A 27,120-nucleotide genomic window follows, 5' to 3' on the forward strand; every position below is an offset into this window, starting at 1 on the left:
ACAGGGAGTAGGTACCAAAGCTCCTCTGTCAGCTATTGACATATGCAACTAAATAGGACAAATGATTTTGGCATCTACATCACCATTTAAAGCCAGAGTAATTTCACTATAGATGTAAATGAAATGAGTCTGATTAAGGGGTTCAGAGTTGTACATTATATTTCATCTATAGTAGCATGTACCGAGACCTTTTATAATCTCCTTCTCCCGTTCTCCGTTTTTAGGAAAAGAAAACCAGGATATTTTCATTTTTAATACGCCACTCAACACAGACAAAGCTGGAGCATCAGCACACCATGGTGGATGTCGAAGTCTTCAGTTCTGACCATTTCTCCCGCCCAAACTCCAAATACCAAGTGTTTTGTAAATTAAAGCTGTATTTTTTCATATAGAAAATAAAAACAGTATTAAGCATAATTCTGCTGCTATATACATGAACCTGTTCGATGTGTAAAAACTTTAATGTGATTGTTCAGTGTATATGTGTATAAACTATTCTTTTCACATTTTTATTAAAGCAAAAAATACAACTACACATTTGTCATTTCTTCACGTTTTATTGAATTCATAATATTAAAAAAAATTCCACATGAGCCCCTAGTAATAAAAGGTCCATAATTTTGAGATATTTGGAATGATACACTTGCGATGGACCTTCCTACAAGGGAGAGTTAAAAACCAAATGTGGGGGTGTGTGGGAGGGTGTGTGTGTAGGTGTGTGTGGGGGTGTGTGGGGGTGTGTGCGTTCATTTATGATCGTTGATCTTCTGTTTCAGTGTTTGTTCATTGGCCCCAGAAAACTCATCAATCTGTAAAACAGGATATGAGATCACACTCCAAGTCTGACAGATGTAATGCATCAAATGACTCCTTACACAATAATGCTACGCTACTATAAAACACACTTTTAGCCTAGAAGTTAATTATTAGAGAGCGTCACACAGTCTAAAGACTCACCTTTTGCCCATTCTTGTAGAAGTGGAAAGTTGGCATGCATTTGATATCACAGTGACTGGATACATCCTGGTAAAGACAGATTAAATTAAAATTAGCCGAATATGTTTATTCACTACTGGGCTAACAGATAGCAATCTGTACTATTCTTTTATTTCATTTGGGCACACAGCTCTACTGAATGTGCCACGTCAACACCCAGAAGATTTATGAAAACAAGCCACATTTCTTTTTGTGTAGCACCGGAAATAATGCCTAACCTGTGTGAATAACCTCTGATAACCTAATAAAACACACTTGTGGACATAGTTGGGACAACTATGTCCACAATGTATTTATGGACAACTATGTCAACATGTATTTCAGCCACACCCATTGCTAATGAGTAAAGAGCATCAAGCTTACAGACTGCACGACTGTATCGATAAAAAACACTGGCATTACTATGAGTCATACTGGAGAGCTGCATGACATACAACTGTAGCACTGTCATAAGTACATTTTGATGAAGTGGATTACGTTCCCTTAACAGAACAAACCAGGGTGTTTTATTGCTCTTGTACCAGTCCTGTTGTTATTTGCCAACAATCATTTTTTAAAACATTAACGAAAGACACAACGTTCTTTTTTTAAAATCCATTTATAGTTACATTTAATGCTATGGAATATCCATGACACAAGTTAGGTCCTGTTCTCACTTATGTCAAAACAGTCATTCCCTCAGCAGCTTCTCGTTTTTCTCTCATGAAATGAATGAAGTCCAGAAATGGAGCTTATGTTACTAATAAAACAGGAAAACAAAGTCTTCTGCCCTGACTGTGTTGGATACGTTACTGACTGACCGTTACAAAATGCGGTCACATGTAAAAGCTGTTATTGTGATGTGGAAACGTCTAGAAGAAAAAACCCCAGAAGCCCATAGGGATAGGATGTTCAGGTGTCCACATGATTTTATTTTCTGGGCGTGGTGTGTACACAGACTGTTGGGAAAGTCAACACATGATGCCTGCCAAATGTACGAGGCACTAAATCAGTCCTCACTAAATCACCATTACTTCCTTTGAACAGCAAGAATGCCAGACTAAACAGATCTACCCCTATGACTCATGGGAAAATCATTCAAAAACACTCGACTGGTAAGTAAATCCTGTATATATGCGCAACAGCACAGATGCATATATGAGCAAGAGTTTGTGAAGAAGCATATCTTATAACAATGCCATTATCCAGCCACAGTCACGAAAAGACTGATAAAACTGACCAGTAACCAATATCCTCTCTGAGAGCCATCTCTGTATCGATTCATCAGATAAGGCACCCTCAGCACACACTGTAGACAACCATGAACATGGTTGGGAGGAAGCAAGAGAAACATGCTAATGTCCAACTCTACAAACGCTTTATTAAAATGAATGCAAATATGTTGGAAATCCAACAGATTACACACTGGAGATCACAGGAGTGGTGTCTGGGCTTCGGCAGACATTTTCCTTACTTATCATTGAGGAAAGCCTAGTAGGTGACCTTTTTGTAATGGTTTTTTTTTTTGGTTGGTTGGTTGTATTTTTTGTTACAGTTGTAAGCTAAACTAAGACTGACAAAGACAAGTTAGATCAAGAATAATTGTTATATATATAAACCCATCTTTAAACCTTGTGGCTTTGAAAGACAGCATGCTTTGAAAGTCAGCATGCTCATTCATAATACACTGATTCACTGATTCTACCCAAAATAAAATAATAATAAAATACACCTGTGGTTTTCAAACCACTTTATACCAAAGCGCTGCTGAATGCTTAATTCTGATTGGTCAGAAAGTGCTGTTCAATAACAGCAGCTCTGGCAATGTTGTTGTATGTAACTTACAGTTTGGCATATTTATAAAAAAAAAAAAAAAAAAAAAAAACACTTTTTAGGAAGAAGTCTCCAGTGTCTGTGCTTTGGAACACTCAGAGGTAACATGACAAGATGCTTTTTTTGTATTATTAACTTCAAGAGAACTAAAAATGAGGCTGGTGACGGAACAACTGTTTGCAATGCAAGAGATAACAGGTTTTGAAAATTATCCATTAAATGTAACTATAAATGGATACAAAGTACAATGGGCCATTCTTTAATAAAATATATATATATATATATATATATATATATATATATATATATATATATATATATATATATATATATATATATATATATATATATATATATATATGGTATAAGGGGAATAAAACACAGGGCACACTGTTACAGGAAAATAATCAAATATGTGGTGGTTACAGTAACTCCACTTTAAAGTGCATTACATCACACCACCCAGTCATTTATTTATTAATTTTCTATACCAGCATGCCCCATTATGTTTTATTCCTTCCTTAACACACTGGCTGTGGTGCATCCAATCAATATGCACAATACACTACATCACTGACAAAGATAATGGCTGAAAAATGATCTACTTACATATCGCTAGAGCAATGCTCGAGACAGAATGGGAAACCATTTGTTTTTTTCCTATGCATTAACACAGCGGTTTGATGAGGTAAGCAAAACGTCCACATTGACAAACGGGTATCTCTGCTCTCGCTGTATTTTTTGACACAGCAATATATATATATATATATATATATATATATATATATATATATATATATATATATATATATATATATATATAAAAATTATAATCACAATGCTCTAAAAACAACTGCCGTTTCGTCTGCCACACACACTGGCCCTGCAGTCTGGTTAAAGTATCATTAACAATAAAAGGCAATAGCACTAAAGTCTTTGAAACAAGTTGCTTAAGATGGTAACTGTACACATTGGGTGACTTACCGCTGCATCGTCCACATCCACCTTCAGAAAAACCACATTCTGATAGTCTTCACTCTTAGACAGAGTCTGAGGGAAAGTAAGAAAGAAAACAGCAGAGGGTAAATATCTTAACCTGACTGTTGCTTAGGGTGTGTCGGTGTGTCTGTCTGTATGTCTCTCTGGTTACCACAACAACAAAAACGCAAACACACGGACTCTCCAAATGATTCAGAAGGTCAATGAGCAATCCTCATCACACTCTGACAACTGCAGATGTTGGGCAGAGACCTCAACAGAAGTACTCACTTCAAAGATGGGGCCAATCCTTTGGCAGGGGCCGCACCATGTGGCTGTGAAGTCCACCACCACTAATTTGTCCCCTGCATTTTTCAGGGCGGCACTGAAAGCATTCTGAGGAGAAGAAAGAGAAAAAAGATGATCGTGAATGGTTTAAAGCCAGTGCAGAAATGAGACAGAACCAAGCACAAGCAAAAAAATAAACGTTTTACTCCATAATATCAATATGCTCACAACATAAAGTGTAACCTGCACCAAGAGCAACATCAGGTTATAGCAGTGTGTAATGCAATCAGTTACATTATGCAATATGAAGTCTGTCTAGTTTCAACCACCTACCATGAATTCAAAACAAAATGTAATGCTTTCTCTAGGAATTAACTGCAATGCATCTACACCATTAGCACTTTCAGGGTTCAACTGTAAGGCTGCTATACAAGGACTGTATTAGTTAGTGTCCCAAATTACTACTACTACTACTACTACTACTACTACTACTACTACTACTACTACTACTACTACTACTACCACCACCACCACCACACTAAATAGTTTGTACTATTTCACAGGATATGGCCTTTAAATACTTTGCAAGTGACATTATACATAAAAGAAAGAAAGAAAAGAAAAACCTGCAAGAAAGAAGCAATCTAGCTGTAAATTGTAGTGTTGTTTAGCTCTTAGTATTTAATAGTACAGCTAAATAAATAAATTAATTAATTAATTAATTAATTTAAAAAAGTTACAGGCGGTCAAATGTAGTGCATATAGGCTCAATACCCTGGAGGAAACTGTTCAACTTCTGACCACAATAAACCCCTTAGTGACATAAAGACTATACAGACTCACATATTAAGTATATTGAAGAAATTAGTCAATCTATTCATAATGTTGCTTCCACCATAAAACTGGGATTCCTCAATATTAAACACTAAACATGCATACTGATATCAAAACCGTTTAAAGGGGCCTGAAAAGGATATACAGGTATATAAAAACTTACCAAGTTCTCGATATGTACAACCATGGCGAACTTTTCTCCTGATCCTTAGTCTCTCCCTCTCACACACACAATAACATACACGATTTATCTGCTTGATGTGTCATACCACTTATAAACATGTCTCTCGCCCCGCCCCCTGACTCCAGCAAACCAACCAGGAGCCGTACTGGCGACATAATCCCGCCCACGTCATCCAGCTCCATTTTACGGGAATAGGACAAGAAAATGAAGTGCACACAACGCACAGTGATTTGTATGTCTACTTAGGGGTTATGTGATATACGGTTTTGGACGTTGCCAATGTGTTTGTAGGAGAGGAATATGTGAATATGTCTACGTTTAAAGTGCATAGTATGCTGTAGGTGATTTATTAACAAGCCCTACTGACATTCACAGATGTACAGAGCATGATTAAACGTGACCACTGGCAGTAATTTATAGTAAGAGGCGGTTAAAAGTGAAAATCCACTGTTTCCAGTCACCATGACTTGACAATTCTCTAAAATTCCGGGATGGCGGAACGGCGAGTGACGTCACATCCAGGTCTTCTCTGATTGGCTATTCATATTTTGTCTTCCTTCTTCTTTTTTGCCACCCAGTTTCTGTGTTCATTTGAATCCTTTTTCCCCTCTGTAAAATAATACGTTTTATTCTTTTGTCATGATCCGGAACATGTTCTGTGTGTGTGTGTGTGTGTGTGTGTGTGTGTGTGTGTGTGTGTGTGTGTAGTGTATAAGTTTCTGTATATAAGTAAATAGCTGCATTGAAAACTAAACGTTGGTGAAAAAACTGAAACTAAAGCAACAACAAATATTTCTCAGTTAATAACGATGATGATATAAACTAACTACAACAATCAAAATATTAACTGAGAATGAAATACATTTTTGACAAACGTTCATACATTCATTCATCTTCAGAAAGTGCTGTATCCTTGTCCAGGTGGTGGTGGATCCAGGTGGGAGGTGGGAATAAACTGGGGATGGGAAGTCAGTCCATCGCTGGACACCATGCACACACATTTGCACATTCATACACAACTACGGGCAATTTACAATAGCCAATCCTCCTACTAGTATGATATTACGAGATGGGAGGAATTGAACCAGCCATGGTCAGTATGGTCATACTACCTTCCGTACAATCATGCAACACAATGAAATATTTGTATACATACATATTACTATTATGCATCTATATTTATACATATGAAAAATATTCCTTGGGAGTAAGACACCAGAAAACAGTCAAATTTCATTAAACCTGTTTTGTTTATTTGTATTCAAAATTGTTAACAGCAAACAGGGACTGAATTTTCTATGTGTGACATTTATTTTATTTTTTTAATATATAGATGACATTACAAAAAGTAAAATAATTACACTTTAACAACAGCTTTTCCCAGTTCTGTCCCTTTCAGCATCTGGATGAAGGCAGCAGGCATCTTCTCAAAGCCCACTGTGACATTTTCCTTGGCCTTAAGTTTCCCCTGCAACGCAGACATGCAAAGCACAAAAACTCTAGTTTTACCCAGTGTTATGATCTGGTGTATTTTTCTGTATGGAGACATTTATTTAACATTTTTAAAAGCAGTCTCCACTGACAGTCCTTTGTAACAGTCAGAGATAAGGCTAGAACTTTAAACCTTACAATAACTTTAAGTTCCTGGTAACATAACATGGCAAACTGCCTTTTTTGGTTTGGTCATAGTGACTTCAGCGGAGAGAAAGAAAGAAAGAAGGGAGGTTCTTTATTCCTTCCACAAAATATGCTGCTGTGGTCACCAACTAAAGGGAACAAACCTCTGATTAAATCATTAAGATTTCCAGAGCTCTGTGTTGTTTTTGTCAGCATTTAGCTGCCCTTATCAATTTGTCCACAGATCAGAGGTCTACAGGTCTTGATAAACACAGCTCTGCTGAATTCAGCATTTCTTCCAAAATTAACACACTCATTTAAACGTAATTTAATTCAATTACCCTGCAGCTCTTATGGTGATTTAGACATGCTGGAGCAGTGTAAACCCCAGAAACCTCAGAACTTAAGGGTACCAGTGCCTCTCATCTATATCAACCAGGGCTCTGTTTGTTCAGAGCTCTCATCTCATAGCTCTTATGCAAATACTCTATAGTCAATTTGGCCCACTTGCCTCTTTCAGCCATGTAAGCAGTCTTCTGATAGATGCCTCGTCTTTCTCTGGCCATTGATTGACTTGGAATCCCTCAATCCTAATGCTCTTGGCCAGCATGGTCATGTGGGGAAAAGGACCTGCGACAGAAAGAATTGTGCAAGTGTTCATCAATAACTTTCCATATTTCCAGATTCATAGTTCAGTCCAATGGAAACTTTAGGCCACTTTAAAACAATGAATCAGAGCACCACCTAGTGGTTACAGACCATATGAGCTGTAATAACAACTCTACTATCATTACCACAGAGAAAGAAAGCCTGAAGTGGAAACCTGCAAATCATTAATCCATGCCGCTCATATCTAGATAAGTAATATCAGCTGGCATAGAGACTATCACATGGGTCCATCACATTACCCATAACTTACACATCTGAGGTGTGGTGGCGTTGTACAGTGATATTGCACCACACACAGCAATGCGTCCACGAGGCCTCATCTGATTAAGTGCAGCAGTAAAGAAAGCACCTCCAACCTGGACAGAGCACAAAAAGCAAAACCAAATATAAATTTCAGGACCAGGGATATAAGGACCATACTTTTGTGATTATCCTTAGTGTTTATGCAGTGTGGTGAACATGACCATTTTACATACTTTACCAGGTGGTAACATTTCTGACTCTGACTCTGACAAATGGCTAGTGGGCAGAAGATTACAGCTCAGTTCAACACAAAAACAGATCTGCTATCTAGTGGTTCAACTCAAAATGGCAAGGAAGTGCTTTCACCCTTGCTTTGGGTGATCATTTCACACAGCTACTGTAGTTTGTTAGCTACACTTGCTGTTGTAAACATAAAGACTGTCCTGTGCTGCTCTCAAGACACTTGTTCACAATACACTCACACTGGACATCATTGTGAATATAGTTTGGCATTATCCTGCCCTGGATGGCAGCATATTTTGCTCAAAAATGTGTACATATCTCACTGCATTAATGCTGCTCACAGATGCTGCTCACAGATGTTCAAGTTACCCATGCCATGTGCACTGACAAACCCCCATACCGTGGCAGATGCTGGCTTTTGGACCTGATACTAATAACAGCTTAGAAGGTCCTTCTGAATATAATCTTTCAATTATATTGCACAATGTAGAAGGTGAAATGCCCAAAATCCTACCGATTTGACTTTGGGGAAGGTTGTTCTCAAAGTGTTTGGATTATTCACTGATGCATCCGTTGGTAGAATGGCGAGCCTCAACCCATCCCAGACCCATTTTTTGGAGGCTCCTTATGTACTATGATCAGACGATCGCCTCACCTCTTTCACATCACATCACCTTCTTATTTTAACTGGTCGCATCGCTATTAGTCCTAAATCGCCCCTGTCCAAACTTTTTTGGAACGTGTTGCATGCATCAATTTCCAAATAAATGTTTATTGTCAAAAAAACGATGCAGTTGATTAGATAAAACATCAAATACCTTGTGTTTATACGTTTTTGGTTTAAATATGAGTCAAAGTACATTTACAAATCACTCCTCTTTATTTTTATTAGCATGTTCCATACTGTCCCAACTTTTTCGGAATTGGGGATTTATTATTATTATTATTATTATTATTATTATTATTATTATTATTATTATTATTAATATTATTATTATTATTACCTTCTTACTGGGTTACTTTATTTCCTCTTTTTCTTAGTGTATGTGTTACTACCATGTTAATAATTAATGTGTAAAGAAAGTGTAATTTGTAAATAAATGTATTTTTTAAATGCTATATTACCCATCTTAGCTTCTAAAACTTACATTCTCAAAGTAGCAGTCGTAGCCTTCAGGTGAAGCTTGCTTCAGTGCCTCATCCAGAGATGTTATGGTCTTGTAGTTGAAAACATAGTCAAAGCCCAGCTCCTTCAGGTAGGCCACTTTTTCCTCACTCCCAGCCGAACCCACCACTTTACAGCCTTTAATCTTACAAATCTGGCCCACCATAGTGCCCACAGCACCGGCTGCTGCACTCACCAGCACAATCTCACCTGGCTTCACCTGCAGAATCTCCTCTAGGCCATACAGGGCAGTCAAACTGACCCGTATAGAATGAACATATAAAGCAATATTCAAATTGTTTATCTGGTATTTTCTTCAGAGATGGTTGCAATAAACTGATTTTTGTTACTGATAGTAATAATTTATTACCCAGGCATCCCTAGTGCACCAACAGCCAAGGAAAGGGGAACGTCTTGTGGCCAGTCAGGAAGAACTCGGCTCATATCAAGGCTAAACATTGCTTTGCCATTGGTCACACTGTGTGTCCTCCATCCACATGGAGCGACCACATAACAGCCCACAGGAAAAGCTGGGTTCTTGCTTTGAAGTACCCTGGCAAACAAACAACAATTTTTTTTATTGTTTTGGAGATGTACTGTAATGACGTGACAGTTATATGGGTAAACATTTTCTAATCTATCCACTGTAAAGAAGACACCAAGATAATAAAATACATGAGATAACATGCATTGATGTAATATTCTTTATATTTTACACCATGACATAATATAACAGAATATAACGATGTGTTTGCTTGTCTTACTTTGCAACCTGAGCTCCAATCTGTACATCACCTTCTTTCATTAAGGCTGAACTCACAGCTCTGCAGTAACAGAGAAACATACTCACACATGGCATGCAAAACAATAAAATATAATACAAATAGTTTGCTTACTAAAGAGTCCATCTTGGGGGGGGGGGGGGGGGGGATACGGTGAAAAGGGATTAAATCACTCTCTGACATATAACGAGTCTTTATTTATCACATATACATTACAGCACAGTGAAATTCTTTTCTTCACATACCCCAGCATGTCAGGGTCAGAGCGCAGGGTCAGCCATGATACAGCACCCCTGGAGCAGAGAGGGTTAAGGGCCTTGCTTAAGGACCCAACAGCCTGGCACTGCTGGGGCCCGAACCCCCAATCTTCTGATCAGTAACCCAAAGCCCTACCCGCCAAGCCACCACTTTCACACTATTACATAATATTTTCCACGACATGAAGGTTTTACATGCTTATCGGCATTTCTTAAGCAATAAGCAATATGCAATATTGCATAAAACAAGCAGGTACTTAAAAGTGGTTAATGTCCTCACTTCTGATTTCAGTCCAAATAATTTATTTTGTGTGGCTATTAGTAACTTTCACTTGATTATGATTTGTAGAAGAAATTTTGGCTCAATCCCCATACTTTCATTTAAGTTTATATTTGTTTCATGCTGAGATACACTAATACACTAATGGTAGTGTGTTGACCCTGTACAATGTTACACTGGGAAATGTCTAGGCATATTTACTTTTCTTAGCAACTTTTACGTTTTAGAATTGGGTGGGTAAATGTTGTGAAGTACTCTGCGATATCACACGAGCTGTTTGCTTACAGTATCAGTATGGTATCAGAAATGTGTTACACCCCACTCTGCAGTCCACTGCTGCGTTCATTCTTGCCAAATTAATAAATCAATCATTTCCAGATAATGAATTTTTCAATAGCACACACCTTTCAGTACATCATCATCACTACAGAGCTGCTACATGACAATGATTTTTTTTTTTCAGTTTAAGACAAAGAAATTCGCAACTAATGTACCTCATATATGGATCAAGGCTGAGGAAGATGGCCTCAAGTAGGACCTCTGAAACAGTTCAAACACTAATTAGCGCCAGTGGTATGTACCATGCACCATTGCTGGGAAACAGGCCACCATAATCTGTTTATATTATATTAATACTTACCTCCATTTTGAAGCTCAGGTAATGTTTCCTCTTTAAGCTCAAAGTCACTCTCCTTTGGAAAGCCAACAAAATGCTTGCGAAGTGTCCAGACCTTAGCTTTAACCATGTTCCTGTTGCAGTGAAAACTCTACTTCTAAAGCGCTCTGCCGGATAAACACTGCACTACCCTGCTTTCTATGTGAACACTCCACCCATCAACAGCAGATTTTTAGACCAACCAATGGAGGTTGTAAAACATAAGGAATGCTGTATGTAAACAGTGGCTTAGTGAAGAAAAATAATACATGTTCATGCAATGCATCCTGGTGACTTGCCTTACAGAATGTAGTCATTAAAAGATCAGATCAGAGTTGAGCTGAAGAACACAAACCAGTGCAAAAGTAGATGGCATTGTGTTGTTGCACATCAGGCATGACTTCAGCTCATTTATCAGTTTAACCGATTAGTCTTTCCCACAAAACTTACACAAAGGTGTAAATACTTAAAACTTTGGTCACAGTGATTCAGCAGATTATGAGTTGTACCCAATGAGTAAAGAGTTCATATGTCCTTAAATTATCTGGAATTTTAACCCCTTAAAATTCCAAACTTTTAATTCACTTCGACCTGAAAAATTGAGAAAGAGGAATGTCATGGGGCCAGTCAGGAAGAACGTAGGTTAATATCAAGGCTAAACATTGCTTTGCCATTGGTCAGACTGTGTGTCCTCCACACGCATGGAGCGACCACATAACAGCCCACAGGAAATTCTGGGTTCTTGCCTTGAAGCGCGCTGTCAATCAAATAACAATTTGAAGTAATGGTTTATAATTTATTGGTGATTTGTTGAATAAATTCCATTTTCTAATTATATCCACTGTAAAGAAGGCATCCAGTTAATAAAATGCATAAAGTTAAAACGTTGTAATGTAATATTCTTTCTATTTTACAAAACGACAAAAGGTGACAGAATGAACTGATGGTCAGTGTTTGTCAGTGCTTCAGAAAGACTTCATTGTGTTGTGCCGTTGGATAAAAAAAATATATCAAGCATTATAAATTTTCTAGCAAACTAAAACCACAAAATATTTAAGATGTATTCAAGGCCATTATATACACCAGTAACTGAGACATCAAGTCATTACTGTCATGGTTTCACAACTAGCATTTCACAGCAACCAGCATGCTGGTTGCTCAGCATCTGAAGCTTTTTAGTTCTTTTTAAAGAAGCTTGCATCATCATTCTCCAAAAAGAGACATGACTGAAAACCTGACCATCACACCCATATGTGCGTGCTGAACATCTTATTCCAGACTTAGTCCACCTTTGCTGTAATAATAACTTCCATCTCTCTAGGAAGGCTTTCTGTTAGATTTTGGAGCGTGGCGGTTGAGTTTTTACATTTACATTTATTCACTTAGCAGACGCTTTTATCCAAAGCGAGAAAAATACAAGCAAAGCGATATATCAAGCAGAGAACAATACAAGTAGTGCTACCATACAAGATTTATTAATTGAGTTCCAGAAATAGCAAAGTGCACAGAGTAGAGGTGGAAAGTGCAAATTATTTTTTTTTTTTTTTTTTAATGAGTTGGTTAGGTGTTCACGGAAGAGGTGGGTCTTTAACTGTTTTTTGAAGATGGTGAGAGATTCTGCGGTCCGGATTGAGATTGGAAGTTCATTCCACCACTGAGGAACAGTTAGTGTGAAGGTTCTGGAAAGGGACCTTGCGCCTCTCTGATTGGGAACTACTAAACGTCGGTCGCTAATCGATCGCAGATTCCATGAGGGAACGTAGGCCTTCAGGAGTGTGTTGAGGTAGGAGGGTGTTGTTCCTGACAAGGTCTTGTAGGGTGCATCAAGGCCTTGAATTTGATGTGGGTGGCTACAGGAAGCCAGTAGAGGGAGATGAAGAGGGGTGTGACATGGGTTGTTTTGGGCTGGTTGAAGACGAGGCGTGCTGCTGCATTCTGAATCATCTGAAGGGGTTTGATGGAGCTGGCTGGGAGGCCTGAAAGCAGTGAGTTGAGTTTTCACATTCAGCCACAAGAGCATTAGTGAAGCCTGGTGTGTAGTTACTGTTACAATTCATCCCCAAATTGTTTAGAGGGGTTGAGGTCAGGGCTCTGTGCTTTGAAAAATGTCTTCATGGAGCTCGCTTTGTGTACAAGAGCCTTGTGATGCTGGAACAGGTTTGGGCCCCTTAGTTCCAGTGAAGGGAAACTGTAATACCACAGCATAGAAAGACATTCTATACACTTGTCTGCAACAGTTTGGGGAAATGCCATATATTGGTGTGATGGTCAGGTGTCCATAGATGTCTTTGGCACTGCACACCAAAACCTTTTGACTGAGAAATGTGGAATATGATGAATAATTATAATCTTGCAGTAGAGCTTCCTACAATGGAGAGATCAAACCTAATATACATGTTGTTGCTTTACATATAACGATGGACGTTCTCTTTCAGCGCATTTTGGTTTGCCCCATATAATTCCTCAACCTGTAAACAGGGTATGAGGTCACTCTGAGGCTGATTGATGTAATGAATCAAACGACTTTCTTTTTTTTCTTCTTTTTTTTACACAATAATACTACACTACTATATACCACATGACTTTTCGCCTAGATGTTCATTATTAGATATTGTCATGAAGTCTGAGGACCCACCATTCGTCCATTCTTGTAAAAGTAGAAAGATGGCATGGTGATGATGTAGTGAATGACTACATACTAGTGGAGACACAGTGGGAGAAGTTATATTAGCCGAAATAAATACGCTCATTCCCCACTAGGCTAGCAGATAGCAATCTTTAATATCATCCTTTCATTTGGGCACACAGCTCTCAGTGCACTCTACAAGACGGGACATCACAGCTGTGTCTAGGTGCCATTTCAATGCCCAGGAGATCTATGCAAACTAGTCTCATTTCCTTTGATGTGGTGCAGGCAATTTTTAGCATGTTTTTGTAACCTCTTCTACTAACAGTGCTGAAAACTCCTTTAATTTTACCAAAGGAAAAGGAAGTAGTGTAGAGAAAAATTAAGCAAGGCAGAATATTGTTCTAAAAACAACCATGGCATAAACCTGCCATGAATAATATGAAACATAACATTTACCTTAACTGGCTGACATTTTAGACCAAGAAAAATGTTACAGTTGATACAGGATAACTGAGAAGTTGAGAGTTAATTGTTTTGCTCAGCTTGAACTTTTTTCAACAAGAGGAAAGTCTTCAGAACAGAGGGCTTTGAATTTTCATGGTAACATGACAAGCTGAATTTCTTTGTTTTATGAACTTTAGGAGAGAGAGAAAAAAAGGCAAGTTAGAGAATGAGTGTTTATAGCTGTTGTGAGGAAAGTGATAGCAGGCACTATGAATGGATAAAAAGTACAATGTGTCATTCGTTGATTAATAATTAATAATAAATGGACATTGTCATTGGAAAATAATCACCTTTGGGCTGTTAACAGTAGCTCTGCTAATAAGTTGTCTGGTGAAAAACTACTTGAATAAATATCTTTTAATATCTCCCAAATTGAGACAACTAACATTTGAAAATGTTATATATCTGAGGAAGGGGGCATGATGGTTTAGTGGTTAGCACATTTGCCTCGCACCGCCTGAGTTGGGGTTTTGTTTCCTGCTGCTGCCCTTTGTAAATGGAGCTTGCAGGGTCTCCCAATTCTTCAGGGGTCTCATGGTACTATGGTTTCCTCTCCCAGTCCATAGACATATGTTGTAGGCTTACTGGCATTTCCAAAATTGCCCACAGTGTGTGTGTGATTGTGCCCCGTGATGAGTTGGAACCCTGCCCAGTGTCCCCTGCTTTGTGCCCCGAGATTCACTGCAACCCTGTGTAGGATAAGCAGTACCGGAAATGGATGGATAGATACAAGGAATGCATTTCTGAACGATTATATTAACTAAGCAACTGAGCTATGCTAAAGCTAAAATGCCACCCCACCACCTCAATTGTCAAAAGCAGTGATTACCAACCCTCTTTCTTGAGATCTGCTTTCCTGCCGGTTTCACCTCCAACCAAAATCTAACACAGCAATGATTAGATAGTCAGGTGGGCATGATTATGGTTGGAACAAAACTTCCGGTACAGGGTTGGTGACCACTGGTCAACAGTATATAAAGAAAGGTAATGTTACTAGGCGAATATTTTACAATTCAAACCAGGAGTGCTGATGCATGATGGGGGGTGTCCCTTATTTTTCCTCACTGAAGATGGCATCCTGCTGGATAAAGGATAGACTTTGAGCAGGAAACTTCTTTGCTTGGGTCTCATAATTAGTTTTTTAAAGTTTGAACAGAGTTATTTTAATAGAGTTAGTCATCTGGGGTTAAATAACTTTTTAGACTGTAACAAAAGCTGAAAATATTTGAAACGCTCAAACATTTTAAGCAGGGGTATGTAGACTTAATATTCACAGAATTCTTGACATACTGTGCAAATGATAAATAAACTGGTGTTGTATTTCACACACACACACAAAAAACACACCAGAAATGTATGTTATACAGATAAAGGTTTATTAAATTTTCTTTAAAACACTTTATCCTAGTCTGGGTTGCCATAAATCCAGATTGGATCCCACACCAGACATAAGGTCATTTGGAGAAAAGAACCTGCAGTGCAGTTGGACAAACACAGAAAGCACTGCATAATACATTCATCAGTAACTTTCAATATTTCCTTGTCTTGTTTAAATTCTAATGGAAACATTAACAAGTATCACAGCATCATCTAGTGGGTACCAACTATTTTGAGCTGAAATAACTGTCATCATCACTGAGAAATAAACCTGAAGGGGAACCTGTTAGTCATGAAACCATTCCATTGATATCTACATACCAATTGTCTCATGTGAAAAGAGGCTTGAAATATTTTACTATGTGTAATGAATGTAGAATATATGAAAGATCCACTTTTTGAATTAAATTACTTTTTTTTTTTTTTTTGGGGGGGGGGGGGGGGGGGGGGGGGGGTTGGGGGGTTGCCCACAAATTTTTCCACAATTTCCTAATTTTTGGAGATACACCTGTATGCGTGTGCCACGGCATGAACACAGAACTGATGGCTTAAACTGATAGTTTGGATATTCAGCTAAGCTACAACTAAATTCTTACTTTAATCTTTAAAAGCTGCTTTCCAAGAAACAGTAGCATCACATTCTTTTCTATAAACCATTAAAGACCAAAAGAGAAAAATAAATAAATAAAATAAAAAAAATTTATAAAAGAGAGAAAAAGAAACTCTACAAAGACAAACCCAAGATTTTATTACATGTGTAGCAGGGGACAGTTTCACAAGTCTGAGCCAGAAGAAAGAAGCTTTCAGACTTTAACAATGGCTTTCCCGAGGTTTTCTCCCTGCAGCATCCCCATGAAGGCAGCTGGCATGTTCTCAAAACCCACAGTCACATGCTCTCTACACTTCAGCTTTCCCTACAGAATAAACAAAAACAGCCAGTCCACAAAATGTGAATAAGTCAATTAAAATTGAATTCAAAACACTCCACATTAGCTAAGGAGGATACGTTCAATGAGTTGTTAAGAGATTTAGAAGCAGCTACTACTTGCCTCCTGCAGCCAAGTCAACAGCCTTTTCAGAGACTCCTCATTCTTATGCGCCCATCTCCCCACCAAGAAGCCCTCCATCCGCAACTCCTTAAAGAGTATAGGCAGGTGTGGATAAGGACCTGTGAGAAAGACAGACAGACCCTTCCCCGTTATGACACTTTTGCCATATGTGCCAGTGTATGTGGACACCCGATTATCACACCCATATATGGTTCGTCCCCAAATTGTTTGAAAGCACAATTGTACAGAATGTCTTAACCCTGTAGCATTAAGATTTCCCTTCACTGGAACCAAGAGGCCCACACCTGTTCCAGCATGACAATGCCCCGTGTACAAAGTGAGCTCTATAAAGGCACAGTGTGCCGAAGTTTCAATGGAAGAATTGAACTGCATTCCGGGCCTCCTCACTTCACCTCAAATGAGTGAGTGCCTCACTAATGCGCTTCAGATTCTAATAATGGAGTACAGAGACTCACTGTGTCTGAAAGCGCTCCCTCGCTTGTTCACAATTTACTGTTCTATATAGAACAGGATAATGGGGCAGCAGTGAAGGAAACATGAGATGGAATTCAGACAGAACTCAATATTCAAGAAACATAATCATGACATATTAGATAAACAATATGAATATTAGGATTAAACCATCAAGCCAAAGCTATAAATATACAATAAAGAAAGCATTAAAAGATAGACTTCTATTGAAGATACAAGACTCCGTTACTTATACAGCCAACAATTACTTTGTTATTTGTAGCAGTCTGACTCTTATTTACATTTATATACAAAGTCTGTCTGCACTGGTATCCAGCTAAACAATTAAATGAAAAGCTGATAGAGAAAATCACTGCACACTGTGGTACTTATTGCAGAAGTAGTGTACATCAGTTGCACTATAGGTAATAAAAGTGCACTATCCAGGGAATATGATTTGTCCGATGAGAATTCAGAAAACACTACAAAATGGCTGCACCCCATATAGTGCGTGAGACACGCCAGTGGATAAAAGACCAAGGACGTGGTAATATAGAAGAGTAAGACAAATGTGTCTTACAAGTGCCAATTACAGTATCACAAGCTAGGCCCTTTTTTTTTTTAAAAATGACTATCAGCTTTCTGGAAAGCTTCCAATTGTATAAATTTACAGTTAACCTGAACACAAATGCTTAAGTACCAAGACAAGATCGAAGTTTGGCATCAAATGCAGACAGACCTGTTTGGGGTTCTTTATCATTGTAAAGGGAAATTCCTCCACAAACAGCGATCCTTCCAAACGTCTTCATCTGTGAAAGCGCAACACTGGAGAAATGCCCACCAACCTGGTAATACAAGTAAATTGTTCTTTAGGGCATCGACAAACCAAGTGGAAATGGGAATACTAGAGCAGGGATGTCCAATCTTTTCCACAGAGGACCGGTGTGGGTGCAGGGTTTCATTCCAATCAAGCAGAAGCCATACCTGAATCAGTTTAAATCAGCTCATCTTGGCTTTCAATAGACCCGGGTGTGGTTTCTGCTTCATTTTAAACTGCCACTGCCAGGCCCTTGAGCAAGGCCCTTAACCTTCAACTGCTGTATAAAAAATTAGAGCTGCAAGTTGGTCTGGATAAGGGTGTGTTAAATGCCATAGATGTAAATGTAATGAAAACTTACACCGTCCAATTCCAGATAAAACTGGACAAGCCTGTACCACCATTAGTTCATTACCCTCATAAGTTAGACACCCAATATAATGTTCCAATTTCTTCTACAGCAGTGGTGACCAACCCTGTTAGTGGAGATCTACCTTCCTGAAGACCTCAGTGCCAACCATAATCATGCACAATCATGCACGCCTTAAGTTCTTGATAAACTAACACAAGCGTATTGAATTTTGGTTGAGAGGAAACCTGCAGGAAGGTAGATCTTAAGGAAGAGGATTCTTCTACAGACCTAAAACTATTTCCTTACATTATCAAAGTAGCACTCGTATCCCTCTGGTGAGGCTTGTTTTAGAGCTTCCTCCAGAGAGGACACAGTTTTGTAGTTGAAGGCATAGTCAAAACCCAGCTCTTTCAGATAGGCCACTTTAGCATCACTCCCAGCTGAAGCCACCACTTTACATCCTTTCAGTTTAGCAATCTGACCCACAACGCTCCCAACAGCACCAGCCGCCGCGTTCACCAGGAGGGTCTCCCCCGGTTTAATGGCCAAAACCTCTTCTAAACCATATAGACCAGTCAGCCTGTGGCAAGAAAAAAATAAGGGTGGGCTTATTCATCATTAACAGTACAAAATAATTAAAGACTAATGGATTAGAGTGAGCTTTTTAAATCTGAAACAAAATACATGTAATGCTAAATGCGGCAAGCCTTGCAAAACCAGAAAAGCAGAGTCAGTGAGCACAAAAAAAAGAAAGAAAAAAAAAGCCATACAAGCGTCCCTCAAAACCATTCAATTGCATTCATCATGATTCTTAAACATTTTTAATAGGCTGTTTTCCCCATGTTGATCCAGTGTTTCATAGCAACCTGCAAAGGTGCCCGTCATCTGAAGTGTTACAGGGTTTTTTTTTTGTTTTTTTTTAAAAAAGAGAAGCCATCATAATATAAAACATCTCTTTCTCCAAAATGAGACATGATTGAAAACTCACAGCATACATCAGTTTCGACTGGGAGAGTATCTCAAACTGGATTTAGGTCATCACAGGCACAGCTAGTAGCGTTATACAAACACAAATATTTGAATACATACAAATAACTTCCAACTATATGCTTCCTCCTTTATCCCTTGTTATTTTGAATTACTTTATCTTCTAGCTGATCAAGGATCATAATCTGAATTTGTACCCTGGCATGCCGATGGCGCCAAGAGCAAGAGAAAGAGGAACAGTCTGAGGCCAGTCGCTCAGGACCCGGGTGAAACTGGTTCCATCGGATATTGTGTGTGTTGGCCGCACCGGCCAACTACATGACTGCCCTCAGGAAATGCTGGGTTTTTACTCTGAATTACTCTGAGGAGAAAAACATGAAGATTAAAGGAATGAGCATAAATGACTGAAGGGACATAACAGTAAGGTAAATTAACAGTACTAATAAAGACAGAAAATGATTCAGCAACATAGTGAAAGAGAGTTTGCCTTTCTTACTTGGCCACTTGCGCTCCGATCATCACATCTCCTGGCTGCATTCGCACACTACTAAAAGGCCTGAAAATAAAAGGGACCATCAATACAACAGCCTTCTTAAGAAAATATGCTTAATATCTCAAGCAGAAGGCAGCAAATGTGTTTTAATTGTTTAACTTACAAAAATACACTATCGTTAAGATAGTTTAAAAAATAAAATAAAATAATAATAATAATAAAAAAAAGCTCATGTGAACACAGGAACAATTATAGATGAACATATACAGTATAAAAAACATGTCAACACCATCCAGAATCTAACTGCAAATCAAATGACTTCAAACAAAGAAAATAATTTTAATCAAAATTATAACTACTGGATTTGAAAAGCAAAAAACTATGGAAAAAGACAACGTACATACATGTTTATTTACCTCAAATGTCCAAGTTAATGAAAGTTACACAGTTGAAAGAACAGACAGATTGATGCTTACCGCATGTATGGATCCACGCTTAGGAACACTGCTTCCAAAAGTACTTCTGTAATAATTATTCACAATGAGCAAAAATAAGATATGAAACCAGCAGACAAAATGTGAAATGTGTTCATGCACCAACCTCCATCTTTTGGCTCAGGCAGCTGCTCCAGCTTCAGCTCAAAGTCACTGTCTTTAGGAAAACCCTCAAAGTACTGCTTCAGTATCCACGTCTTGGCTTGGACCATATTTTTGCTTGAGGTAACTGGGGTAAATAATGAAGAGTGTAAAACTACCTCATACCTAGCTAAGCATCTGGGGTTGCAGAATGCAGACAGAATAAAATATTGTTATTATAATGCTGCATATTGAGATTGCAATATACCTTGAGATATACTGCTTCTATATTGACAGGACTCAGATAGATATTTGCACATTATATGCGAATCATAATTGCACCTTTGATGTGAAAGGATTAAATACTGTAAAGCTGCAGTAAAACCCAATGCTAATTAACGTTAAGCTTAATATTAATTTTTTTCAGATTTAAATTTTTCGATACTTGGAACGACTAGGGTGGAGTCGACCCCAGCCAAAGAGTCAATTCCGCGATTCCAGTCAATCGAGAATAGACTCCGAAGGTTTGTGAAATGTAAATAGCTCCTGTAATGAAAATAGCTCATGTTCGCTCACTGATGAGGTAAATTAAGAAAGCAAAAATATTAATAATAATAATAATAATAATAATAATAATCCGAAGTCAAACAAAATGTATCTCTACACATCGTAAACATCAGCAGTCTTAGTATCGAGAAATTTTCTGGAATCGACTCGAGTGAATTCAACCGTCGAATCAGAGTCGGAACAGCAAGCTAACAATACAGGTTTGAACACAACAGAAGAAAGAAGTCTATTTCCATGCCGTTATTCTTTATACCAAATACATTTACTTGAAAGGACACTGTTAAAAAAAAGAGTGCAAATATTACCCATTTTATTTATTTATTTATTTGTTTGTTTGTTTATTTATTTATTTATTTATTTATTTATTTATTTTGGGGTTACCTGCTATAGATGTCTGTGCAATTCTACGCCACTGAACGGACCCTGTTCCGTGTGTGTTTGTTTTAGACTGGCTCTTGCCTTTATCCTTTTTTCTCATAGGCTTACGCTACATCACCTGGATTCTGATTGGTTGACATAAAAAGACGGCAACCATATCTGACTTGGCAACGTTATCACGTCTTTTAAAAAAAACATATTAAAACTATTTTTAAAGTGGCGACCCAAATCAAAACGTATATTCAGTTGTTTAATTCCTGAAAAAGCAGACATTTTTCGTTATGGTTTAATATTTATTTCATATGGAATATTAATTAATAAAGAACAGCCCACTGACAAGAAATGACGTAGACCTGCGCGCGCTCTTTCCGTAGTTTTGAACGGGCTTCACGAGACGCGAACACTCCCCGCTGAGAGATTAGCCACACTGCTAACTGTTTGCGAGACAAACAAACTAACCAGAATCACCGTTTTATTCACAGGTAAGAACTTTCTTTTTTTTAAAAAAAAATATTTACCCAGCTAGTGTTAATTAATTTATTGCTTTCTTGACGTTATCGCGCTAGTTTGTTAGCCAGCTCGAGCTAGCTGTTTCCTAGCTAGTATATTTTAATAATATACGCTTCACTGTGTTGTCGCTGCTAAGCTAAGCTAACGCCATCTTTGTTCAGCTTCAACTGTCACTTTATTCGTTCAGCATCCGACACCAATTCAGCGTTAAATTTAAGATGACTCCTAGTTTATCCGTCTTGTATGTTAGTATCGGTTATGTTAAGTTCATGTAGCGAGGTGAGTTATTGGCTATTATACCGTAAAGTACAATAAAGCGTTGATTAATATTCTGTAACAGCAGCTCCAACTGTAGTTTACTGTAATTCAAATCACAGGTTTAATTTTTTTTATTAAAGCACTGGTTTTAATATGCTGTGTTTCTATAGTAAGAGTTCATTAATATTAGTTATTTAAACACTGGTCAGGTGAAGTTCTCTGTAAGGAGACGTTTATGTGAGAGTGCTTTGTACAAGTCAGGATATTATTCCTCACAGGAGACATTTCAGGACAGAAGACACACCCTTATCCCTTCTGCATCCCTTTTATTAATTTATTCTTGCATGTTTTTTTCCTGACTGGAGATTATTGGGAATAGGAGATAACAGTTATAAGAATATGTTATGTTTATACATTAAATATTAGTGTTGTGTAGATTTCTATAGACCCCAAACAAACTTGCTACTCGATAGTCTACATGTACGGCAGTGATATCTACACAAAAAGAATGTGGACTGTGGAATGACCAACACGAGTTTTTTTGTTTTAAGTATTTTGCATGTATAATAATAAATGTTTAAAAGATATTGTTTTTCTTAATCATTCAAAAGCTCACAAAAAATCATGGTGAGGCTGAAGTTTTGGTCACCAAACATGACTTTCAGACGTTTCAGCCTCACTGTGATTTTTTTTTTCTGAGCTTTTGATTGATGAAGAAAAACAATATATGTATTATTATACATCTGAATATTTGAAAAACTTGTGTTGGTCATTCCACAGCTTTTTATACTGAGGCAGTACAGAAGAAATGGTACTTCTGTGTCATTTCTGTAACATTTATTTTCCTGACCTCACTCTTCAACTTGTCTTCTTGCTCTCCAGCAACAACAACCCCCCCCCCCCAGCGTTTTTGTAGGACCTGTCGCTGGATGAAGCATTTCGGTACTCGTTGTCAGCCATTACATCAAAATTTGCACGCGCGTTTTAACGTCTTCGTGTAATGCCTCTCTCTCCCTCTCTAGTACTTGGTGTTTTCTTGGGTTAGGAGGTTAAATAAATCTGACTTTCTTCTCATAATTTACTGCAGGGAAAAAAAAAATTGTAAGCTTGTTTGGGGACTCGGCGTTCCAACAATCATGCTCGATGGGGAGAGGTTCGTTGAGGCGTTGTCACGGTTGGGTTATCCAAGTGCATCTGCGCTGAAAGGTTCAGAATTTGATTGGTTGTTTGACGCTGCACCAGACAACCTGCATCTTTTGCGCGTGTTCTGCCACCGTCTGAACCACAACAATGCCCTCACTCCAGAAGAAGTGCAGGCATTTCGGGTGCTGCGCGAGTCTGGGAAGCCCATCATGGACAATGCGACACTCGGGGATCTGTTAAAAATGTGTGGACCGATTGATGTGTGTGGGTCGCTGTCCTCACTTTGTGGGGAGGAGGATGTTTCGGTGGAAGAGTTAGAGGCTGAGCTTCAGGCCCTGCGGAAAGAGAAGCAGCTGAAGTTGCGAAGACTTAAAAAGCTGCAGGTGTTGGCCGCCAGCCGAGGCGCTGATTCGTCTGCGGCTCTTGGATTGCTCCAGGAAGGTAGCGGCGCGATGAAAGAGGCCAGCTCTGCTCTCGCGGTTGAAAACGCAGCCACAAATGCTGCCTTGGAAGGTCTCGTGAAGGAGACCCAAAAGCTTGCTGGTTTCTTCCATACTGAGGACTTGTCAGTGGGACAAAATAATGAAACCACCGCACCCTCTGCTTCTCAATCAGTACTGCTGTCCCAGCTTCCTCTGGATGCTTTCCTCCACCAGGAGGAGCAAAACACTAAAGCCTTGGCCACCTACACCCAGTGTCAGTTCTTCCAGGGCATCTCAGACATGGTAGAGACCTCGACCTCCAAACGCTTCCAGCTGACGGAGCTGAGCTGCTGCAGTGAGAGTGAGGAAGAGGAGGATGAGAAGCTTGTGGAGAGCAGGAGGAAGGAGATGGCTCAGCTGCAGTGGGCTCACATTGTAGCGCAGCACCAGCTGCTGAAGGAGCAAGCAGAGGAGCATGGAGACCAAGCACTGAAGAACTGGCTCACTGAGCAGCTCGGCAGCCAAACACAGGTGCGTATACAGGTAAAGGGTAAAAAATGCTCACTACCCGTCAAAAGTTTTGACACACTCATTCTTTATTTTTATTTATTTTTTTCCCACTTTCTTTTTATAATAATAATAATAATAATAATAATAATAAATTCATCAAAACTCTGGAGTAACACACATGTAACTATGGGAATCATGTTGTGATAAAAAAAAGTTTGAGTCTTCTGTCATATATATATATATATATATATATATATATATATATATATATATATATATATATATATATATATATATATATATATATAATTTTTGTAAATAAAATGTTAGATTTCTAATGAAAGAAATGAATATGTTGGTACAGTTATATTTTTGTCCACAACACTGATTTCACACATCTAATCATCCACCTTCAGCTCAAAAAGTTATTAAGACCATGAGGAACATTTCCGTTGAGTGTCTCCAAATTTTTGACAGATGGTGTACATTCAGATGTTTTAGATTCCTCTTCTTGGTTTACTTGTAGACCAATTATAAAAAAAAAGAAAAGAAAAAAAGTATTGACCCGGAGGTGATATTGTAATGCATATCAGACTTGGTTGCGTATGTGGCTGAGTCCTGACTATGAAGTCTCTTTTATACCCTATGTAGTGTGATGAATGGCTTGGAGAATAAAAAATATATACATATGACAACTTGAAGAGGGCTTGAATGGATGGTGTTTTTTGTTTGTTTGTTTCTTTCTTTCTTTTTAAAAAGAAATATAGGTAAATATAATCACAAAAAAAAAAATTAATTCATTAACATTAAATCTTTTCATAATAGGATAACCTACTCTTTACTTTTATACTTTTCAGCTTTTGTGGTTGATCTGAGTAGTTAATATTGTAATGCATAAATAAATTTTTTTAATGAAGAATTGAATATTTAAAAGAATTTAACAGGCTCTAACATGAATACAAGTGATATCTTGGGTAATTATATGTTTAAGTTACCAATATGTATACAATCATGTTGTTTAGTGCGGAATGATTGTTTCCTGCACTGTGATACAGTTCCATATCTTTAACATTGTTCCTCTCATTCTCTCCCCTTTCTAGCCAATGGGCTCTCTGCAGGCCTCCTGGCGCGAGCCTGCTCTGCGCTCAGAACTTCTCTCTGTTGAGTCTGACCTCGAGGCTCTGATGCGAGAGCCTGTCCGTTCCGCTCTGCGTGACAGCGCTCGCCTGCTGAACGTGCCTGTGGTGCGTGGTGACTTGGCACTTCAGATTGCCAGGCAGAACTATTACACAGCCAGGCAGACCGAGGTCAGGGACCAGCTCCTCCGACAGAAGGCGTCGTTTGAGGTACTGCGGTTGGCGCAGGACACTGAGCTCAGGACGGGGAGAAGGATGGCGACTCAGCTGGATGAGGTCATCAGCAGGTTGGAAGGGGCGTCTCAGAGTGCAGCTCAGAGAGGGAATATACTGACCCAGCCTGAACTGACCCAAAGGCCCTGTCTAACGCCCTGGCGTAACACAAAACTGCAGGTCATCAACTCTAAAGATGTAGCCTTTAGCAGGTGAGGATGAATGAATAAATCTAAATGTCATCTAATGTTATCCTTGTTTCATTCTCAACTTCTCTTTCTGTATGTGTGTATCTCAGGCTGCTGCAGATGCTGGAGCTGGGCAAGCTCTCGGAGTGTAAGGATCCCATCCTGACCTACGGGAGGTTGGAAGCTGAAGCATCTAGCTTGCAGAAAGAGCTTGTTTCTGTTCAGGATTCTCTGGAAAGGGCAGCTCAAGAGCAGGGTTACAGCGGAGCACGTTTAGAGCACGACCGCGACGCTCTGGAGCGCTCGGCCTATTCGGATATCGTGCAGCCGCTCCTGAGGCCGCAGGTATGTGCTACAGCCACACCCGCTCAGGAGCTCTGCCCTAACGCACAGGTACGTTTTTCCACACACCTTTCTGTTTCTCATCCTCACCGCCGTTCTTCATTCTGAGAGCTCGCAGGCAGCGTGAGATGATTTTGATTATTATCCTCTTGCATGTCTGGTTGCGGTTTTGCACGGCTTCTGTAGGGTGGTGCTTTTACTTTCTGGGGTCAGGAGTGTACTTTTTAGGGTTTGCCAGTCCCATTAATTCTTTTGGTGTAATATTTTTTTTTTTTACTTCAGTCACACAAATTCACAAAATGTAACTGCTGAGCGATGCTACAACCATCATTCATTAACAGATCTGAACAGGGAGGGATACAATGATCAATTTCATGTTTTCTTTGAGTTGCATGTAATAAAATATTAAGTACTGCACCTTAATGTTATCGGGCTATTGCAAAAGATTCACTGTGTCATAGCTGCACGATATTGTCCATATGGTTCAGTATTAAAAGGAATCTGTTCTTTCGTCCTTTTTTTGTATATAGGAGGTGTCTGTTGTCCTGAGTGAGCTGGAAGTGAAGCAGAAGAATATGTACAAGCTTTTGCAGGACATCGTAGGAGACTTGCGGACCAAAAGGGCTCGACTAGAGCAGAGCGCCACCCTCAGACGAGAGAGAGAACTGTACGTCTACTTTCACCTAGACCCCACCCTGCTCAGCAAGGTGGTGTGTGAGATGGAGGCAAGGGCTGGTGTTAAGTAGGTAGAGGAGCAGATTGTGTACCTCTGACCCTCCAGGAAAGGAGCTCTGAAGCTGAGGTCAGGGGAGACATGTTGCAGTTTTGACCCCGAGAGCACCAATTGTGTGAAAACATCATCAGCTTGTGCTTTTTCTGGATTCTGGACTGCCTTTTGACATTTTTAACTGCAGTGTGCTACCCAAAATGTCAATGACGTTTGATTGTAGAAAGTAACTGTTTTTTCTTTGTACATCTAATTTTGGAAAAGTAGACACTTTTTAATAAGGAACTTTTGTTAATAAAATGTGTGTGTGCATCATGTTTTTCCTAATCGTGTGTCTGTGTTTGATATGATGGCCAAAGTTCCAGTTATCTGTTAGTCTTCATTAAACTGTATATCTGTAAACAAACAAAACAAATCCGCTTCAATGGAAATTTGCTCTCATGAGCTTAAATGCACATTGGTTGAAGTA

At 38.8% G+C, this 27,120-nt stretch overlaps 5 protein-coding genes across 10 annotated transcripts in view; 2 read left to right on the forward strand and 3 right to left on the reverse strand.

The window, feature by feature from the left end:
- svep1 (sushi, von Willebrand factor type A, EGF and pentraxin domain containing 1) overlaps positions 1–724 on the forward strand; it is a 102,138-nt gene extending 101,414 nt beyond the window's left edge. For all 5 annotated transcript variants that reach the window (XM_017472561.3, XM_047156482.2, XM_053681889.1 and 2 more), the window contains one exon: positions 225–724. In XM_017472561.3, coding sequence (XP_017328050.1) covers positions 225–255 — 31 coding nt within the window. In that variant the 3' untranslated portion in view covers positions 256–724. The remainder of the gene's footprint in view (positions 1–224) is intronic.
- Positions 568–5,126, reverse strand: txn (thioredoxin). Its single transcript, NM_001200092.1, is given in 5 exon segments — positions 568–809; positions 958–1,023; positions 3,793–3,858; positions 4,078–4,182; positions 5,072–5,126. Coding segments are annotated over 5 exon segments (324 nt in total). The 5' UTR covers positions 5,096–5,126; the 3' UTR covers positions 568–746.
- Positions 5,127–6,323: 1,197 nt separating this feature from the next.
- Positions 6,324–11,117, reverse strand: ptgr1 (prostaglandin reductase 1). The gene is given in 8 exon segments (NM_001200853.1): positions 6,324–6,560; positions 7,221–7,339; positions 7,629–7,734; positions 9,013–9,286; positions 9,400–9,582; positions 9,794–9,853; positions 10,843–10,888; positions 10,989–11,117. Coding segments are annotated over 8 exon segments (1,005 nt in total). The 5' UTR covers positions 11,095–11,117; the 3' UTR covers positions 6,324–6,449.
- Positions 11,118–16,238: 5,121 nt separating this feature from the next.
- Positions 16,239–21,317, reverse strand: LOC108267959 (prostaglandin reductase 1-like). The gene is given in 10 exon segments (XM_017472568.2): positions 16,239–16,427; positions 16,563–16,681; positions 17,773–17,878; positions 18,509–18,782; positions 19,387–19,489; positions 19,492–19,550; positions 19,686–19,745; positions 20,159–20,204; positions 20,283–20,405; positions 21,206–21,317. Coding segments are annotated over 10 exon segments (1,098 nt in total). The 5' UTR covers positions 21,303–21,317; the 3' UTR covers positions 16,239–16,316.
- A 64-nt stretch (positions 21,318–21,381) lies between these two features.
- haus3 (HAUS augmin-like complex, subunit 3) lies at positions 21,382–26,978 on the forward strand. 2 transcript variants are annotated; one of them, XM_053681894.1, is made up of 5 exons: positions 21,382–21,684; positions 23,058–24,066; positions 25,146–25,606; positions 25,693–25,927; positions 26,455–26,978. In XM_053681894.1, exons 2-5 carry the CDS (start codon positions 23,107–23,109, stop codon positions 26,668–26,670), a joined length of 1,872 nt encoding a protein of 623 aa, XP_053537869.1. In that variant the 5' UTR covers positions 21,382–21,684; positions 23,058–23,106; the 3' UTR covers positions 26,671–26,978. The 2 variants fall into 2 exon arrangements, with proteins under 2 accessions (XP_053537869.1, XP_017328056.1); XM_017472567.3 differs by having other exon boundaries at positions 21,385–21,684; positions 25,693–25,975.
- Positions 26,979–27,120: the final 142 nt, after the last annotated feature.

Source organism: Ictalurus punctatus, chromosome 7 (genome assembly GCF_001660625.3).
Source record: "Ictalurus punctatus breed USDA103 chromosome 7, Coco_2.0, whole genome shotgun sequence".
In the NCBI taxonomy this organism is placed as follows: domain Eukaryota; kingdom Metazoa; phylum Chordata; class Actinopteri; order Siluriformes; family Ictaluridae; genus Ictalurus; species Ictalurus punctatus.

Coding starts and splice junctions, on each gene's coding strand:
- haus3 (XM_017472567.3), top strand. CDS start 23,107: ATGCTCGATGGGGAGAGGTTCGTTGAGGCGTTGTCACGGTTGGGTTAT. Junction 25,607..25,692: donor AAAGATGTAGCCTTTAGCAG/GTGAGGATGAAT, acceptor TGTGTATCTCAG/GCTGCTGCAGATGCTGGAGC. Junction 25,976..26,454: donor AGCTCTGCCCTAACGCACAG/GTACGTTTTTCC, acceptor TTTTGTATATAG/GAGGTGTCTGTTGTCCTGAG.